At 42.0% G+C, this 20,752-nt stretch overlaps 1 protein-coding gene across 2 annotated transcripts; it reads right to left on the bottom strand.

The window, feature by feature from the left end:
- Window positions 1–469: 469 nt before the first annotated feature.
- On the bottom strand, window positions 470–19,749 carry ANKLE2 (ankyrin repeat and LEM domain containing 2). 2 transcript variants are annotated; one of them, XM_062631510.1, is made up of 13 exons: window positions 19,451–19,749; window positions 15,023–15,508; window positions 13,790–13,981; window positions 12,334–12,527; window positions 11,166–11,354; window positions 10,756–10,878; window positions 10,315–10,381; window positions 9,473–9,654; window positions 8,396–8,502; window positions 7,334–7,527; window positions 5,703–6,426; window positions 4,988–5,119; window positions 470–3,184 (listed from the first exon to the last, which is right to left on the bottom strand). In XM_062631510.1, exons 1-13 carry the CDS (start codon window positions 19,695–19,697, stop codon window positions 2,947–2,949), a joined length of 3,075 nt encoding a protein of 1,024 aa, XP_062487494.1. In that variant the 5' UTR covers window positions 19,698–19,749; the 3' UTR covers window positions 470–2,946. The 2 variants fall into 2 exon arrangements, with proteins under 2 accessions (XP_062487494.1, XP_062487495.1); XM_062631511.1 differs by lacking the exon at window positions 8,396–8,502 and having other exon boundaries at window positions 7,334–7,448.
- Window positions 19,750–20,752: the final 1,003 nt, after the last annotated feature.

Consider the following 20,752-nt stretch of genomic DNA (forward strand, 5'->3'; position numbering starts at 1 on the left):
AGTCGGTATCTTCAGCTGCACTTAAAGGCAGGGGGAGAGGGAAGTATGAAATGTAAAATTAAGAACATAATTTTCACAGTATTCCGACTTCCTGTCTCTTAAAACAGTTTAAGACTACTTGAGTTTTCAGTGGCATAATCCTGTGCTGCTGTGCACACACCCTAACAACGCATGTAGTTGTGCAAGTAATGACTGCCTCTGTATCAGCCCAGCTGCTTGCACTGCATCCCACACTAAACACAGCATAATGGGTGTTAGCTACTTGTCTATTTCCTAACAGAAAGTGGGGTAACTTTTTAATATGACACTTGGCTCATTAAAAACCAAAACCCACAACTAAGCTTTTACACCTTTTCCAGTGAACTTTTGGCCAAGAAAACACAACTTAAGCACTACTAATCTGATTTAAAGTGTCCCCCCAGGCTCAGCGTGGAAGAGCACAATCATGAAAAAGCAAATTGCTACATAGATGGCTATTTATTTATTTTAATAGCTGAAGTAGATGTTAGAAAAATGACCTCAGAAGATGCAATACAACTGGACTAATGCACATTAGTAAGACAGGTAAAAAAAATACTCTCTTGACCAAACGAGAACAAAATTACAAAGTGAAAGGTGGGAGGGGGTGGTGTCTGCCTACATGTACATACCAGTAATATACATTTAAATAGTACAAAAATCAAAACATAATAAAGGTAAAAGGGGAGAAGTACAAGTGTTCATATCCCTCTCTGCAACCAGCTTGTCAAAAGGGCAACGGCTGGAGAAGGGGCAGGGTGGATGACAGCAGCTGTGGCCCCTCACTCCAGGAATTTGGCTTTAGCAGGGCATCAGGCAATTGCCTCATTTCTCCAGAGTAACAAAAACATTTCCATTAAATTATTAAAAACAAAATTCCCCAAAGCAGTAGGAATTTGTGACCTACAGAAGTTATTTGTGACCTGTAGAAGTATGTGACTGCAGAGCCTACTGCGGCGAGAAACCAGACTGAAAAGAACCCTGGGGAAGGAGTCAGTTAATGTCCCTGGTAGTGCAGCAGCATATGGTTGTGGGGTTTTAAAACGTCTCTTAAAGAATGACATCCCACACACCCCTCCCACCCTAGTTCCATGTTGGGCATCTCGCTGACCAACAGGCAGCTGTGTCAAGTAGCTCTTTCTAATGCCCAGCTCATTGGAAATAGGCTTGACCCATTATAAAGAGCTTTTAAAAAATCTTTTAAAGAATAATTTCTAAGAGGAATGCTCTCCCCCACTGGAGAGCTGTCGCACCAAATAATCCAACTGAGACATTAAAACATGTTCTGTTCACAAAGCCCAGAAGAAAATCTTATTTTATGTGCCCATAGCAAGTGGATGCCACTTTTTTATTTAACTTCTAAAAGAACAAAAGTATAATTAAAAAAATATGTTACAAAAGGCACTATTAAGCTTGCAGGAGTGTTAAGTGCAGTTCTTTAGGTCTGTACCAAATCAGGACCCTCCTGCTGGGTGTGCCCTTGTGTCCATGCGGCAGCGTTTGCACCAGCATCGCACTGCCTGAGCTCCAGACTCACATCCTCATGTCCAGCCTCAGCCTTGGGGTGGTTGGGGCTCAGCCCCTCTGTGCTGCCCCATTCTGTCTCTTCAAGGCTACCCTTGGCTTACAGCCACCCAAGGCCTCCCATCACTTACTTACTGTGTGGCACCAGTGACTCCAAGCCCTTCCCTTTTTACCAGCACTGCCTTTGCAGACTTCAATTTTCTGATCAGATTTAAACTGTAATGATAGGGTTTCTTTTTTTCTTTACCTTGAGCTGTCAACACCTAGAGCTTTCTGTTTCAAGCAACCGTACAACCATTAAGCCTGATGATAATGGATATTGTCTTCAGTTTCAAAAAGCATTTGTCTTGGCACCGCACTGTCGCAAGAAGTCTGATAGAAGGCTAAAGAATTATTGACTGCTGTAACAAAAACTGATCACAGCAAGCCCAGAGACATCCTAAAAGCTTAGATTTCAATAAAAATATTTTTAGTCCTTATTCCTATTTCTCTTTACAGCTGGGAAGTAAGTTATGGGCCACTGGCCATCACCCCAAGAGAGGACAAACTAGACCATTATGGTGTCTTGCTGGTAAATTTGCTGTAATTATTGCTGATGTGCTTTTGTGTAACAGCTATCAAAATCTGCTAATGTTAGAAGCTTCTGTGGGAAAAAAAAACCAGCTAATCTTTATTTATTTTTCTATTCTCCAAGCTAAGATGTAAAGGCATACCAGTGATCCCTAGTGCCCTGCTGACAAAGCACTTGGCGTATCATGGTGGTTTTAACAGCTTCAGAACAAGCAAAGACTTTTCTGCATAAAGTTGTGCATAGCTACACCATCTATACAAGTGTGTGTGTGTGTGTGTGTGTGTGTGTGTGTCCAACTGTCTAGACCAAACCCCTGGCTGTGAACACTCACTGCCTGTTCTTGCACAGGGTTTCACGTCCCTACTCAGCACTGGAACGTTGTCATTTCTTTACTCAGGCTTTGCTTTAGGCTCGTCTCTTTGAGCATCCCCCTGCAAGTGGAAGAACGTTTTACTTCTTGCCCTCACTCTGCTCTCCTGTGATGTGTGTTCACTGGGGCTGTGCCTCTCCCAGTTCAGCCCAGCAGCAGCTCTGCAGCTGAGGACTGATGGGTTCATTTCTAGGTGAAGGTTTGGGCACTGCTTCACTGGCAACAAGGGTTAATTCACAGCTACTGGACAACTGCACTGTCACTACTCGCGCATCACCAGTAATCTATCTCCTATATGGCATAAAGACATAGATTCTTCTTTTTTTTTTTAACATACAGTTGTCCTCAATTGAGGAAAAATAAATAGCCAAGTACAAACCTCATGTCACTTTAGTAACATTGTAGTATTTCCTCCACTCTAACAAAGAAAATACAACTGAAGTCCCAGAAGATGAGTCGTGTTTTAGTGGGCAGGAGGCTCTGAAAAGTAACGCAGCTTCAGCAGAGCATGGTTGACACAAGCCGGACTGTAGCGCCCGGGACTCCTGGGATCTGGAGAGAATGAGGCCGCGTTGCTGTATTTTCCTGGACTTCCTGTCACAGGACTGTTTCTTCCTGAATTGGGATACACAAAAGCACCTGGAAGGCCAGCAGTGACAGTTTGGGACTTGAACCTTGCCTTCAGTGCTGGACTCGGCCAACTGAAAGAAACAAGAAGTCATTTTGTTGAGAAAACTGCATTAAGGAGAGCAGCATGTTTCTTTACTCAGCATCACTTGTAGAGCTTAGAAATAAGGCACCAGCAGAAACAAATCGTAACTGGTCAGACAGGTCGGAGAAGAAACAGCGCCAGCACTATAATTACATGTGGACATGTTGTCTCATCAGTAAGAGGTCATCTGCATCAAAAGATGGTGCCCGTGGAGCACGTGGGCAGCTCGAGCCCAATGCCCCCTTAAGAAGAGGGCACCCAGGTCAAAGCCAACCTGACCTCGGTAGGTGCTGCAGAGGCTGCTGGGGTTGAGTGTGATTTCGCCATCACCTCTCCAAAAACAATCCGTGTTTGGGTGCCACAGCAGTCACACCACTTTTATATATAGCAAGGGTCAGATATTTTCTTAACTCAGCACTAGCATCTACAATTGCACTGAAAGCAAAGTATTTCCTTTGTTAAACTGAAACCCCTTCTCTTTAAAAAACATTCCTTTTCCTCTAAATCTTATCTTCAGCTAGGCAGAATGACCAAAAGGTTGGTTGTTCCTAGCAGCTGTTCTTCCTATGCCAGACTATTTCTTCAGCTGAGCTGCTACAGAAACATGGGATAAGCTATTTTAAAGGGGGTTTTTAAATTAAATAAACCTCAACCCACCCACCCCCAGTGCTGGAAGAAGAGCGAGGCCTGCCCAGGGCGTACTTCACACCTTTTGAAAGCAGTTTTCTTCTGACACACCTACTGCTTTGGTCTGATTTTTGCAGGCAAAATCCTACACACCTAAACAGAAAGTGAGCCAGCGTGCCACTGCGCTGCTTTTTTGCAGTGGCAGAGCAATCCATGACACTGTCAAATAATTACAGTAATCATTTTCACTTACGCAGTAGAACAGTGATTACATCTAAAAACCTCATGTTCAATTTTAGCTCTTTAGAAGAACACCCTGGACCTTTCAGCCAATAGAATGGGAATGAAAAAAAGCCTGACAATTAGCCTATTTCTTTCCAAAAAAGACTCACAAAAATTGAGAGAATTTGCCTTTGAGAAGTGGTCCCAGGACACCGCATCAACCAATGTCTGTCACAGTAGAAATAAACGTTACTGCAATTACCAGAAGAAGTCACCTATACAAAAATTGTCCCTTTGAGTCCCCAAAAGCAACAGCATTCAAAATAAAACATATGAGCTGTAGAAAGTCTTCAAGTGTCCCAACAAATGCTTCTCTTTGTGTAGCAAAACATGACAAGCTTTACAAAAGCTTAACACGCACCATTGTTCACACTAACAATTCCTTTGGACTGGGGTAGCAGAGGGTACGTAGAGGTAAAAACAAAAGCTAATAGAAAGATGCCTGCAGATATTAAATTAACATTGCTCTGCACACCCCGAGTGCCTCAGGGCAACACAATCCTCTTGCCCTGCATCCACAACGGGTGAATTATCAACTGACATTACAACTACCATTAAGACCAATGAAGGACCCAAGTATTAAGTAATAAATCAGCAAACACAACTGATTTGTCCGTATAGGTGTGATGAAGCTATCTGGAAGCACAGGATAGTGGAAGGAATATGACTGCAGCACCAAATAAACATCACTTATTAACAGACACCAGCCAAAAAAGCTTGGGGATTACTTTCAGAAACACATTAACAGTAAGTATAGTCGAGTATTTTAAACCAGATTTTTGTGAGCAACAAGCTAATAAAATATATACATATAAAATAGCTGTGAAATTCCAGCTGTTCCAGCTGTTCTGCTAAAAACCTTATTTCAAGTCATCAGAAATACCTTTGCCTGTCAGATGAAGAGTACGACTGCACCGCATGTTTCCATTTGTAGACTGTTGGGTATTTCTGTGGATCAACCTCTACTCCTTCTATCGCTGCTAAGACATCACTGTCCAGCTTCGAGGGCTGCTCCCTGGAATATAAACAGAACTGGGTGAAAAGGGAACCGTGTATTTGTTCTGGCAATGAAACATGCCAATCCCAAAACATTTCTTTTTGATATAAGCGGACAAATCACGCATGCTCTCTTATAAGCAGATGCTCTGTGAATTTTCCAACAGCACCCCCCCCCCCCAAATTGAGTGTCCATTATTACACAGTAGTCCCATAAAATAAAACTTGAAAATTTAATCTGAGGACATCCCAAGAGATGAGTAAATGCTCTGGTAATCCCAGTCAGGCTCAGCCTCAAGTCACAAGTTTGCCAGATGAATGGTAAAGAGCAAAGTTAACCGAAACTGACTTGGAAGCAAAGACTTCTCTTCCCTCCTGTTTTAGATACAGTATTCCAGTTGCAAGGGAACCTCATGGCTCTGTACTGGCATTGAAACACTTCAAGATCATTCAAGGCTGACTGCAGCTACTGTTGCTAAGTATCACATCACCTCAGCCTAGCTGTCAGTGGTATTACAAAAAGCATCTTGTTTTGCATACATAATAACCCTAAACACATAATAACCAAAGGGCAAGTAAGTGTTACAAAAGACAATTCTTACCCAAACAGGAATATCTTAGAATTGTCATTTGTGGGTGAAGTCTTTGAGAGGAATTTCTGGGAAGAAAGTTCTTGACGTTGTGCCTCGTTAGCCTGAATTCCAGATTCCCTGGACTGTCTGTCCTTTTCTAGTGGTATTCTGTGTTCTGTCCTTAACTTGGTCTCTCCAGCTTTGCCTGCAACACTTGGCTCAGAAGAACTTGCCAGTGAAACCGCATGGCAGGCCTTATCCAGATAGTCCTTGGATATTCTCATCTGACTTGTTCCTTCAGCCAGAATTCTCTCATTCTGAGTTTTTGCAGTGATTTTATTTGATTCTCTGGGAACCCTTTGTTCTTGGAATGACAGGCTTTCAAATTCTGACATCAAATTGCAAACAGGCGCTACGAGGCATTCTTCTCCGTCATGCAAATGCTTTCTGTCACTGATGATCCTTTCACTGGACACAGGATTACAAAATCCATTTTTGCTGGAAGAAGCTGCGTTTTCGTAGTGCCTGGGGTGAACTGATGTTTCTATGATGTTTACTGTACGCCCCATGGACAAGATGTCACACTCGGCATCTCCGATGGCGTCAATGCTGGGTTCTTTGGACATGAGAGGCTGGCTGATATTCCGTGCTGCATTTTGCCTGTTCTTAATTTCTTCTAAGCTCATGTCATCATCATCATCATCATCCAGAAATGCTCCAACAGAAACAGAATTGCAGCACTTTTTACTCCTGCCTGCATACAATTGTAATAAGAGCAACACATAAAAAGGCTTTAAACAGACCGCAATCTTTATGCCTTATTCTAATGATTGAAGCCCTTTCTACTTGTATTTATGCAGCAGCATGAACTGTGCTACAAATGTAAAATGACAACATTATGGCTGAATCTTTTTTGCAAATAACCTTTTATCTCCCAGTCACTTGAGAGCTGTATTTCCTACACTCCCTACTTCAGTCATTAACCAGTAACAAAGGATAAAGTCAGGATAAAGCAGAACAGGGTAGGAAAATATTAAGTTTTCATCTCTTCCAAAGCACAAAGGCTTATGACTAGTCCATCAACTGTCCTTCAGGGTGTCAGGCCAGGTGTATCCCAATACCAGAGCACCTTTGAATCTGTAATCCCCCAGGAGAGGAGAAGGCAGCACAAAGATTTTGGACCAATGTTCTCTTCTCATGAACACATGGCAAACAGTGGTCTAAGAACATAGAAAAGCTTTCCCAGGTTGCTCACTTTGTCTTTCACCCCGAACTGTAAAGAATTATCCTTTTATTTTAAAAAGTTATTTATTCTGTATCTGTAGATTATAAACCTCTGTACTCCAAGATAAATTCCCAAATGCTCTGAGTAAAAACACACTGAAGAGAAAGGTTTTCTTACAGGAATTTCATTTGGGAGCTACAATCAAATAGAAGTACTTCACAGGACAGATAAGGAATATCTAATGAGGTCTGCTCCAATTTTCATATGCTCACAGTGCTGGTAGCTACTTTGTCAATGCTGTAATCAGACTGTTTGCATAACAGATTAATAATAGCAACCACAACAGGTGAATACTACTTCCCCTGGGCACCAAGCTTTTCTCTCCCTCTCCTCCCTAGGTACAAACTGTTGTTTGTAGCATTTGCCCTTTTCTTACCAGAAGGGAGTGGAGTTTTGTATCTATTGCAGGTTTCATTTTCCCCTGTTCCCTGCTGAGCCTTTTCGCTCATTTCCCGATGACTCAGGTACTCTTCTAATTTTCTCAACCCCTCCTGGGAAGACAGATCAACAAAACAGCCCAGAAATTCCCAGTATTCAACCCACGGGAACCCCAGCTCATGAGCTAACTCCCTGCAATAAATAAAATAAAACGAATCGTTTGTGAAGACATAAATAGCAGTTTGACAATAACTTTTCTGAACACGTTATCAGCTATTAACAGGAGCACAAACGCGCAACGAGGCAACACAGTTCTGCTACAATCAACAGTCTGCAACAGACACACACACATCCTCGGCAAACACAGCATCATCTCATTTTTCTACTGTAACCGCTTCCAAATGTAACCATACTATTCTGACAGCACCATAAATATTGCTATTTTTATGCCAACTTTATGTAGGCTTCAGATGGAGATGAATCCCCACTGATGCAAGCATCATCTGAATGATACTGCATTCAATAGCCTTTTCTATTTGGGACTAAAGGGAGCCAGGAGGAAGTGAGGGGTTATTGTAAAGGCAGAAACCTGACTAGCTTTCACCACAGTGTATTTTTTCCATACATTACTGATACAGGTATTTTACCAGCAAGGACACACACCACAACACACAGCTTTTATAACGCAGCACATTTGCATCAGGGTCTTTTCACCCTGCTATCTTTTTAACAGTCCCTCCATTTTACAGATGTAGGCTAAGCCTAACTGTAGATCTTCTCACAAATTAGGCAAGTAAATGTTTGAGAAAAGCATTCTATAGATAACCTCAGTGAAAGTTAAAATCTTTCTTTGAAAGCTAAGCAAGCCAGGTCTCATTTTTAGCAATATTATTTACACAAGAATACAGTAAAAATCCAAGCAGCCTATACTTCACACAGTATTTCTGCCAGTCCCTTTTGTCCCAAGATATTGTTCAGTAACAAACTGTACTCTCAGCACAAGTTTTCTGCTTTTAATTGCTCTATTGCTAATTTTTCATACTGATACTCTCTTAGATACCTTCCAACTCTTTCAACACCTCTCTCCAGGTCAGATTTCCTGACATTGTGGAAGAAGCCAGCTCTTTCTCGAGGCGGATTCTTCCAAAGCCTGCGAAATTCTTCAGCCTTTAAAAAACAGAAATCATTATAAATCCTACCCCCGGGACATGAAGCTATCTCAGTGCTGGGCGAATGCCTACCCTTAGCTTTAGAAGGCCTTTAGCTGTTTGCCCTCTACATGTAAACAACTCAAGTTCTACCACAAGTATTGCTCAGCTCTGGTTATGAAGAGCCTCACACTGGACCTAAAGTGACTGGCTACTTTGATCTCATCGCTGCTTATTAAAGTAGTAAAGATCATAATGTACAACCATCTTAAAGTGAACTGCACAGATACCAAGTCTGCCTGGTTTTAATTTGTGTGCAGCACAAAACAGAATGCCTTATTTTGCCATGTCACTATAATGGAGTTTCTAGCATGCGAAGTTGATATTTTCATGTGGATATATCTAACTCCACAGACACATTATAATTATTAGGAGTATATTCTTGTTGCCTACTTTGAAGTTTGAATTTTAACTCCTGTAGTGAATAAAGTTTCAGATTTTTGTAAACTAACAAACTATGGCAAAAGTCATCAACAACCAAGATTTACGTTCATACACGAGAAGTATCTATCAGCAATCAAAACCTGTTTATACCCCAGGTGAAGTTTTTCATAGCATAAAATGAATTTATGTTTCTGTCAGGTGAGCAGAAAATTGACCAACAGCGTATTTAGAAGAAAAAGCATTAAGTATTTTGATAAAACTCCATCCTGAAGAATTCAAGCATCGAACGAAGTCCTCAGTTGTATTTATTTACCCTTTCTAAAGCTGTCATACTTCCAGCATGTTCACATTAAACAAATGACTCTAAGAAATACCTGTAATATACTTAACTGGTATCAAAGTATCTCTCCTGAAAATGAAAGGTTTTGCTTTCTTACTATACAAGTAATACTTCTCAAAAACTACCCCAACACCTACTACTCGATTCCTTATGAATAAAAAGGTTAAAAAATAGGCATTAGAGTCATAGGAAGTTCTCTCCTTACCTTAGAGGGACTCATGGGGCCTGCATAAGCTCTAATGGACAACACCGGATCTTTGGGGCTGCCCATGTATTTAGGTAAAGTTCTCTGGGGGCTGTCATCTATCTGATCAGGTGACCAAGGAGCACCAATTACAGGAGCTGAGGAATTGTCATCTGCTCTCAGGAGCGGTACATAGTATTGGCCTAAAATAAACAATACAAAGCTCTCTCAAGAAGTCTGTGGTACATCAGTCTGCTGCTTCTTCCTAGAGTATCAATACACCATATATGTAACCATCTGAACTGACTGCATTAGCAAAACTACTTGTAATTCAAGATCCCTGTCTCAACACTTATTGCCTGCTTACAGATTGTATTTTAGTACAGTCTCCCTTCTCTCTCAAATACAGCAACACCTGCATTGATGCATGTCTCCCTTCCCTAAGGATCTTCACTGAATTTCACACCCTCCTTTTGCAAATGCCAAAACCCACATGTGACTAAACAATGAAAAGTTCTATGTCAATGAAATTACATGAGTTCCCAACACGACACAAATCTCTTGCTCTGCAAAGGCCTTTTGTTTGTTTTTAGATTAAACTTTCTGCTTCAGGCTTGCTGAATAAAAGAAGGGCCATGCCTACATCACAGAACTCTGAAGATAACCTTGTGATCCATACAGCAAGAGTGCTGCCCATGCAGTCTGAAAGACAAAAAGATTTCTGTTCCTTGTCAGTTTCTCTTTGGTGTTCACAGCACTGTACACTACCACCATTTATGAGCACGAATGCTACAGAAAGCAAAGAGAAGACAGCAAAGAGCCAGAACACATGCTTGATACAGTATAAAACCCTGCATACAGACCTTTCAAGTACTCTCTTAATTTTTCTTTCAATTCCGCAGATTTATTCTTGCTTCTTTCACAAACTACCTGTTAATATAATTTTTGTTGTTAGTAAAGCAGAAGACATCAATCTCAAAATAACTGAAATGCATGTTCTTTTTGAACAGTCACATGGCCTCTACCCATCCAGGACTTCTAATCCATAATAGAACAAACCACTAAATACAGCCACATCCATAAAATGGATACTGCAAAGAAAAGGCAGTGAATCATAAAACCTCGAACTTCACCCAAGATACAATCAACATACACTACTTTTAATGTTCCAAAGATTTACACTCTAATCATGACACCAGTATCTTACAAGAAGCCTCTATCTACAGAGTTAGCAAATGTCTGAACTTGAATAATATTGATCAGGCATAACATCTTTGGCTTTTTGTGGACAAGGAGAGACTCACTTCCGCTGGAGTTTGATCGTATTTGTTCCTTGGATTTTTCACAATAGCTGGGTGTGAGGTAAGCACATTAACAACATCCAAATTCCCAAACTTACAGGCAAAATGCAATGGAGTATCAAATCCCTGCAGTGAAAGGGGAAAATTCACATGCATCTGTAAACATGATAAAGTCAATCCTACATATTTTACTTTGAGACTAGATAAGCATATAAATGTCATGACGTTTATTATCAGGGCTCTTAATACATCTTTTCCCACCACACTATAGAATAATGATTATTAAGACATGCAAAACTCATTAATAGCTCATTTTGCTAGAAGTGTCCCCTTCTATTTTATCCCTTACACATCCTTAACACCTTCCAGTTGTTTCTGTAATAATAAGAAACTGTCAAACATTCCAACCTTACCACTTTATCTGGTGTATTAAGGTAAAGATCAACAATATACTGGATGCGATTCTTCAGCATGACATCATTATCATCTGGATACATAAGCCTCATAAATTCAGGATTTTCCAAAGTGTCCAATAATAACTGGCAGATACCAGCTTGATTCTCCTTGGCAGCAACGTGCATGACATTGTATCGACACCCTTCCTGAAAAATAAACCAACCAAACATCAGAATGAATTGAGATCTAAACAGCTTTCTTATGCCCATACATGTACCTGATTTAACAGTGGAAATACGAAGATTCCCACAGTGTTATAGTTAGATTTTTGTTTCTTTATATTTTATTAGGAAAAGATTACAAACCAGTACATAAACATACAGAACTGCAGTAAATGACACGATAAACACTTACGCATCTTTATACCCACATTATTCTTACAATTAAAAACAATATTCTTGTACTTAGCTGTAGCATAAGAATACAGTAGTTCTTTAAATCTAGGCAAAAATGTGGCAAAGGAGGTATATCAAGAGATCAAATAATAAAAAGAGATAGGAAGTTCAGTGTGTAAGAAGAGCAGGAAAATGGGGGCCATGTATGTATATATCTAAAATTCAGTCTGCTGTAATCTATTACATACAAAAGTTCAACAGCTTCACAAAGCTGGTCTGATAGAAGTCATTTGTTAGACTCTCAGTGTTTGCTAAATGGCACCTTGTACATAGATTTTAGATGCAGAGCATGGTTTGAAATCTGATGGCGGTGCAAAGTAAGCAGTGCTGTACAAACACCTGGTTACAGCCTATAAACCACCTGTTCCTTAAAATCATTCTATTTCAAAAAGACTGGAATTGTTCAGAGAAGATCAATACTACATGAAGACAAGACTGTTCTTTCTCTATTGAATAAAACTGTTCTTCCCCTGAGGAACTGCACACTCACTTACTTTACTGCAGCTCTTCTGGAGCAAAGCGAACTCCCAGTTGTGATGGGGGACATACACAAGACAGACAACTGCCATGTTTCTCTCAGCTTCCAGCTATTATCAACAAGCACCAAGAAACTTTGCATAAGGTATCTTGAAGGAAGAATAGGAAACAATATTCCTTCCAGTTCTGCTTGTCAGGCCTCAGGGCTAAATCACTGAACCACAACCTGCATTTTTTGACTTTAGTTTTTTACCTGTACAACTGTAGGATTGTCTCCTGACCCAATCAGGTAGCGAGGGTTACTCCAAATAAGATCTGAAAATGTTGCTGTATCTCCTTTCTCAACAGCTGTCCGAAGTTTAGCAGTAAGATCTTGAGTACGGGGACTTTTGTAGCTGTTGGCTCTCTCCTTATTAACAGTTTCGGTCTCAGGAGAGCATAAGCCATCTATCAAAACACAAGTAATATGTTTCTAGATACCTTCTTTTCAGTGATGGCTATTTTCATAACCAGGCCACAAAACCAAGGTTTTGATCTACAATATGTATTAACTTTGCATCCTTAATGGACAGGAGTTTAATGTACAGGAGTAAAAAAACTGAGGTCAATGACAAGATATTCAAAAATACTAGTAGTTAGTAATAGGGAGGGAGGCAGAACATGACAATCATCCTGTAAAACTGTCTCAGATTTTAACAAGGACTCATAAATGTCACCAATTACAATTCCCAATCAAAATTCAACAAGAAACAAGAATGTTTTGAATGGCAAAAATTATTTTTGCAGTGCTGCGGCTACTGAGTGCTTTCAATCTCACTACCAGGTACACTGGGAAGTAAGATCACCGTTTTATTTCTGGACTTACAAAGTTACTCAAAAATAAAGTAGTTTTAATGTACTGAGCACTTTTATTAGCGTCTCACTAAACCTGAAAATCCTGATGTCCATGAGTAAAATCAAAACCTACCAAATATAACCACAGACTATTAAGCAACGTATCTATACAGGCCATTACTGACATGTCAGCTTTAGAAGAGGAGCAAGATTTTTTAGTGTAAAATCCATGCAAACCAAAACAATGACAACTGCTTTTAAAAGTAACCAGTTTACTTCATCATAACAAGCCATAGAAACCACACATGCTTTTAAAGCTTTTTAAATCTTATGGTTTTAAACTCGAAAAGCAGTCTTTCCATTGATTCCTGGGCTTTGCTCTACTTCCATGGCAGTCCTTCAGAAAAGGAATGACAAGCTTCCAACATACTCTGCTGCTTTTTTTATTTCTGCACATAAACTTTGGTGCTCCGCTCTTGGGAAAGCATCAGGTAACTTTAAGGATGACTTCTCCAGTGACAGCATCACTTTATACAGAACTAAAACCAGATTCTGATTTAAAAACTAAAATATGCTTTTTATTGCTTGTTTCTAACTTATTTCACTGAAAAAAAAAACCAACCCCAAAACATGAAAACAGGGGTTGTCAGACAGTAACTTTATTTAGTGAGCAAGCTCTGGACTTGTGAGCTAACATCTGTACAGCTCATCTTAAATACCACCACTCTAAAGGGATTTCAATTTATTAAGATGCATCACCCTTTGAATTTTCTTCTATTATTAGTATATTGGGTACTAAGTTGTTCCTTCTTCTCTTAAAAAAAAACCAGACTCTGTATTGCATCTACTGTTCACAGACAAACAGCCTCACTTACCTCTGTTAAATGATCCCATTTTCACTGGAGACAGACATGAAGAGGACTTGCTTGGAGATGGGAAATAATCACAGATTCCCTTAGCAAATTTCTCAGCATCCTCTCTGTTTGAAAAAGCTTTAAAACGGGAACCCTTAATCATCTTAACAGCTTGAAGAGCTTCCTTTTTATCTTCATAAACATGTATTCTCTCTGCAATAAAGTACAATGAAAGTTCTTTCAATAATCTCAGATTTGTTCCTAGAAACAGACTTCAAAATTCTCAGACTACCCTCCCAGCTTCGGTCTCGAATTGTTATCTCCAGCAAATGTGGCATAAGAATCAAAAGTCCTTTTAATTTTTGTCTCTTGGAAACCAAGTACAAGAATTTCGCACACTCCAGCTAAGACCAGGTAACACATGGACAGTGTTTGGCCGTTCATATCAGCCCGTACCTGACCATTTTTTTAAAACAGATGGGCTAGCTTCAACAAGCAAGTATCCCACATCCACACTGAAAAGCAAACTCACAGCTTATTCACCCTGCACTGCCTTCCATGTTCTCTTGTTCAGAAAAATCAACTATGTAAGTGACCCACTGCCACAACTTTAAGACCTCTAGACAGAAGCTTAGGTATTAAGCAAATCCTTCCTCCTCTCCTTTTGCATTAACATTAATTTGTACAAATTAAGAATTCTGAATATACTGTTTATGAGAAAGAATACTATTGTCTCAGAGTAAACAATCCTTTATGCTCTACTGTAACCCTGCCACTATGTAATGTAGCAATTCCTTATTGCAGTATTCATCAATAAAACATGAAGAAAGACTGATGTTTCTAGATGCCATCTGGCATTAACATAGAAAGGAATATATGAAATCTGTTACATCATTTAAGCTTCAACTGATGACACTATAAATATGGGTTTGTTTATTTGCAGGATTACTTTTTATTCTTGAGAGGAATTAAAGGCATAGAATAGGTATGAAAGCAGCAGTAGGAAATTACTTTCTTCATCTGAGCTAGAGGACTGTCATGTGTACCAACCATTACAGCAGAACGCCTGGGATGTCTTATAACTGTTCCTGTGCCTCAGAAGATCCAATAAATATTACTTACAGAAACAAAAAATAACTCAAGTAATGCTTAAAGCATTAATACAGTGGTGTTTATATCATTCATAATATAGTAAAAGATTTAGACATCATTGTAAAATTATTATCATTGGAAATAAAATAAATTAATATTTACCATTCCTTGCCAATATGTCATCATAAACAGGACAAACACCATAGAACAGCGGAGGATCTCTGGATGGTGTCTGAGTACTAATTTGTGAATCAACACATCCTGCTCCACAGGCTGGAGCTGAACCATTCACATGCATCACATCTTCTTCTGGAGGGTTCAGACCTACACAGTACCCAAAGTCCATCTCTTCAGGAACACTTCCATGGCCATTGTGATTCACTGCTGTGCTTTTCAAAGCCTTCTGTGCTTCTGCCTGGCTGCTGTCAGATGGGACATTTCCAGCAGCCTCTCCTGACACAGCAGATCCTTTTTCCCCCTGAGCTCCTTGCTGCTCCAACAATGCCTGAGCCAATTTCTTTTCAAAAATAAACCTGGTGGTTGAGGTAATGGGCCCACATTTCAGTCCTGCTCTTATTATTTCTTGTCTAAGCTCATCAGCACTGAGCTGCTTCAATCGGGCTAATATTGCATCCATTGTTATTTCACCTATAGGAAAAGTGAAAGAGAAAGGAGATGAACTATAAAGGACATCACAACTGTTTTTCCTGCTATTTAAATGCTGTATCAAAGCCAAGGATAAAAGTGCCTCATAACAATTTATCTGATCTGAAGAGATTATTGCATTTGCAGGGAAGACAAAATATTTTCCATCTCAAGGCATTAAAACCATTTTTAAGCTATTGGACTTACCCCAAGAGTTTACTTCCCTCTCTCACAACCACTTGAAAGAGCATTTACAGCATACATTTTATTCTTGTTTGTTCTTTTCAAATTTCTTTTGGAGTGAAAATTCAAGGCAGAATATTTATACGATTTATGACAGACTGGGAAACATTTGATTCCTGCCAAGGGAGACACAATATCTGTGTGTCACGGAATACAAGAACAGGGTAAGTAGTGAGCCCCAGTAAGAGATTCTGGTTAGGCAGTACCCACAGCTAAAAGCACAACTCCATTTCTATTATTTCCATAAGAATTTCTAGCTGACAAAAGCATACAGCATAAGTTATGATGCAGCAACCTCTGCATGCTCTCTACCTCTGGCCATGATGCAAGGCTGGAACTATTTGCACAAGATGTTGTTTCCCAGCCCTGGTTTTGAGAAGAAAACCAAGAAACGAGAAGTGCTGACCTTTTCTGATTTCCCTCTCCAACAAAGAGCAAGAGCTGGAAGAATTTGCCCACTTCCAAAGGAAAATCCTTCTATCTGATATGATACTACAAATCCCCCAGCTCACTTGCCTCAATATAATGTACATGCAGCTTCTGCATGGTCAGCAAGAAGATACTAAAACCAACATGATGCCATTACAAATTTTTTGCTATGAAAAACACAACTGAAAAACACAGGGTTTGGACACCTCGGGAACACAGGAAGCTTTCAGGTTGTTTCATCAGATACTGCATCTGCATATCTCCACAAAGGCTTTTTTTTTGGCTGTACACTAGTTAGGAAGGACAGCTTCCAGGCAGAAATGATCAGGCTGCTGTATTCCTTCAGCTTACTTTCACTCCACCCTTAAAATGGCCCTTCCTTTGCTGCCTAGCCATTTCATGGGTTGTACTGGTTTGGAGATGTGAATGACATTTTTAGTACTTTATTTTTAATTCCAGGTTTCATCCTCAGTTTATGAAATTTAAGACTACTGGAACACACATCTGCAGCTTTTCCACTTGACTTATTTCTATTTTTAAGTCATGCTATATTTGGAGTAATACAACTCCTAATCTTACTCCACTAGAGACAAAGCGATCTCCCAGGTATGAAGTCAGTATCACCTGTAATTTTAAGCTAAATCTCCTCAAAAGAGCACTTACGGATGCATATGGCAATATGAGAAATGCTCACAACTTGGGAGCTCTTTGGCTCTATGAACAGGGTGCACAAGCAGTCCTTAACATGAACCAGAACATCCACTCCAAGGGGCAGCAACGTTTTGTCTGGGAAAATAATGTGAGGCTTGAACAGTGGTGAACCCTAAAACAGCAGGGATGCAGCGCCCGAAATACTGGTTCCTACCAAGTTAATTATTAGTTCTGTCAAAGCGTACAAACTCAGAAGTAATTCCAAAATTGCACCTTGATCACAGACTCGCAGTACAAACGCCTTTATTTTTTCATGTGCATTGCCAAAAGGAGCATCACAAAAGAAACCGATAATGACAGCCATGGCAATTTTGCTTTGCAAATTACCCAAGGATTAAGCTAGTAAAACCCCACACTTTTCAGGTATTAAAAAACCCAAACCAAACCAAACCCAAAGGCACAGAGCAGTTTTTGTAACTTTCAGTCAATACTCAATATAGTCAAGTAAAATCTTCACTGGAATCTGACTGCAAAACTAATATTATGAAATACTACAGAAAATATGTTCATGCCAACCTTCAGGCAGGTTTTCAAATATCATTACAACTTGACTGTGCTGTGAGCTTGAGTGTTGTTTTCCTGGAGGGACATCTCCTTTGGGAGTTCTCTTTTTTTTCTGGATGTCCAATTTTAAAACCTTGTGGTCAGAGAACATTCCTCAGTCACTGAACACTTCACAAATATTAACTGGGACCTCACTGAAACCATGGGAAATTAAAGTATTTCAGCTCTAAAATACCAAACAACTGTGGAAGAGCCACAGCTGCTGCTGAGATACCTCCCCAAAGTATTCTAGTTCCCTTATGATTCCTGAGCCTCCAAGCAACCTCACTGTTAGAATCATCTTACTTGCCCACTGTAAATACAGATATGAAAGATCTTCTCACTTATTTTTTGTTCTTAATCCTCTATTTACTTTTCTTTTAAATAAATGTGGTACCATTATGCTTTAATCAAGAGATGAAATGTAACCCTAAGGCCAACTGCTATGCGAAGGGTTTTGAGACTGTGTAACTGGAAAAAGACAGTAAAGATGAAAACTCAACAGGCCAGAAAAATTACTGGAGAAACAACTCAAACACTTAAAAGAGAGTCTGCATAACGTAATGCCTCCTACTTTTAAGGCTCAGAACCAGCACAATCAACCTGTAGAAAAGCAGACCCTCACATATGTGTAATTCATGAACACGGGGTACACAGGCACAGGCATAATCTTTCTTCTTGGCTTATGGTTAAGTAAATGTCAGGAAGGAATGATTTCTCTGGTGTCTTATGTTTTGACAGAACTTAGCACCTACAATTTTCTTCCTCATCCATATAAGAAAGTATTCTAGGTATGAAAAAGCATTTATTTCATGCACCCATTACAACTCAGGCACAACTAAATCAACAAGGGAAATGACAAAGCAGACCAACAGTGAAGAAATCAATCTTTGGTTTAAGATCTCCTGTCAGCACAGAGTTCTCTTCAATAAGCTTTTAACCACATCACCTATTCTGATCTGTCCAAACCAAACAGCGTGACTTGCAACCTCAGAAATACGCAACTGCCCAAGATAATTCTTCAGTCATTGCTTTTATCATTTGCAGGTGCAAAAGGTGATTATTTAAACCTTAAAATGCATTTCACGTAACTTTAAATGATCCAGAGTACAGCCAGCACTGATGCAGCTGCCTTTTCAAGTTCAGCACACAAGTTACCTTCAGTAGCTTTACAGCTATTAATAACTACTGCAACAACAACCGTATGTTCGAACCTTCTTCCAAACCAAAAAAATCTGGAAGAATGAGTAAGAAATGTATTCCCCTTGTCTGACTCCCATCAGGTATGAAACAGCAGAATGCTTCCCCAGAAAAATTTCCCCAAGTGAGGATGAACGACTGACGTTTAAGGTGGCAATATTGTTTTATTCCACCACTTATTAAATCCTGCAGTAAACGAGCAATGTAAGAAAACAAGGTGGCTTTTTCTTTTTGAGAGAGGAATTACCGGAGACACAGAACCTCTCCCTGGCTGTATTTATACTGCTAAGGATCTGCACATGGCAGAATAATTGTGACTGTGCAGTCGGGTACTTGTCTATGCTGCCTGTTGCTAAATTAACCAACAGTTAAGAGCTACGTGGCAGAAGAGCTGCAAAACAAACTTGGAATAAACTAAGGGAAAGCCACAACCAGAAGGACAAGCAGCGGACGGGGCGGTCCGCAGGACCTCTCAGGAGCGAAAAACGAACACCTATTTCTATCCCCAGCAAGGGACGGCAAGCTCGGCGCAAGAGAGTGCTTAGGAGCACCGCGCAAGAGCAGGAACCGGGAGCAGGGCGGTGCGGGCAGAGACCCCGTCGCCGTGAGGCGGCCGGAGACGCGGACGGGATCGGAGCGTGACAGAGGGAGCGGGCAGCGGGGCCGCGCCTGCAGTCGGGGGCCCTGAGCTCCGCCCGCGGGAAAGGCCCGCGGAGGCCGAGCTGCCGCAGGCCTGCCCGGGCGGTGCCCGCGGCCCCGCCGGCTCCCCGCGGAGCGAGAGGCAGCGCCACCCCCCGCCGCGCTCCTCGAGTCTCTCACCTGGGCGGCTCCCACTGCAGTGCCGGCTCCGCGCAGAGAGCGGCGCCGCGGAGGAGAGGGGTACCGCGGAGGAGATGGCCGCCGCCGGCGCCTTGCGGCCGCCCGGCCTCCTCTCCAGCAGCCGCAGCAGCCAGCCCACGGCACCGATGACCGCGCAAGCGGCCAAGAACTCCCAGCACGGCCAGCGGCCCCAGCCGGTTCCCCACAGGGAGCCCCAGCCCGCGGCGGCCCCGACCCACCGCTCCATGCCCCGGCCCGCGCCCCGCCGCACGCAGACACCGCCTGCAGCCCGTCGGGGACGGTACCTCAGCGGCCTCCCGGCTTCCGCCTCTCCGCGCCGCGCCCCGCCCCGCCAGACGCGGGCCTGCCCTGCCCGCCGCCTGACAGACAGCGCTCCGGCTGCCCGCCGTGCCGCGGGGCCTGACGGGAAGGCGGCGCCTCTGCCGGAGCCGCGGCCTGCGCAGAGTGCCGCCCGCCGCGGAGGAGCGGGCCTTGCTCTGGGGGAAGCGGGCGGCCCACGACCCCGCCGTCGCACCGGCTGCCACGGGCCCTGCGGCTTAGGGCGGCACTGCAGCTCTCGGCTGGGGAGGCCGCCGCCTCACGACTTACGGTTAAAACGGCCGCGTTTTCTTCTCGGCGGTCGCTCCCGGATGCCGTAAGGGGCGGGGGAAGCAGCTGTGGGGCTGGTGCTCTACGGCGGCGAGGGCAGCGAAGGAGAAGCCCCAGGAGCGTGCGGGCACCGAACCGTTGGTTGCTCAGCAGCGCGCAGGATGGAGCTGCGCACCGCGGCAGCGCGGGGGGCGGTTCTCAAAGATCTAGGACTACATTTGGTCATCATTCCCTCGGCTAGGGACGCAGCTTGCTGCCCCCAGGAGCCTTGGTGTGAGGGGACACACAACCAAGTTGAAAATCCCGTTGAAAAAGGAAAGCTGTGTCTAACCGTTAGCCTCACCGTGCTGCAGTATGCTTGGAGCATGGGGCAGAGGTGGAAAACTATGAAGAAGGAAAGGACAGAAGGAAAACAAGTCCCTCCACAGACCTAACTAGTCAGCCTGTTAGTGATATTATACCTACCTTATGGGTACAGCTACTAGTGCAATAAGATGTAGCCCAGGTACTGGTTTAAATGGCAAGACAAAATGGCAGGCCTTCAAGAAGCTGACTACATCCATTTAACTCATGCTAATAGTATAAACAAGGTACAGTCATGTCTCTCTTCATCACTGCAGTTGGCTAGTAGACTCAAGATGATGATTTCTTCATCATTTCATTGTGTACACTCAAAAGTGCATGTTGGCAAAT

The sequence above is a fragment of the Pezoporus occidentalis genome, unplaced genomic scaffold (genome assembly GCF_034315485.1).
Source record: "Pezoporus occidentalis ecotype Australia unplaced genomic scaffold, CSIRO_AGI_Poc_V1 ctg37, whole genome shotgun sequence".
Lineage (NCBI taxonomy): Eukaryota > Metazoa > Chordata > Aves > Psittaciformes > Psittacidae > Pezoporus > Pezoporus occidentalis.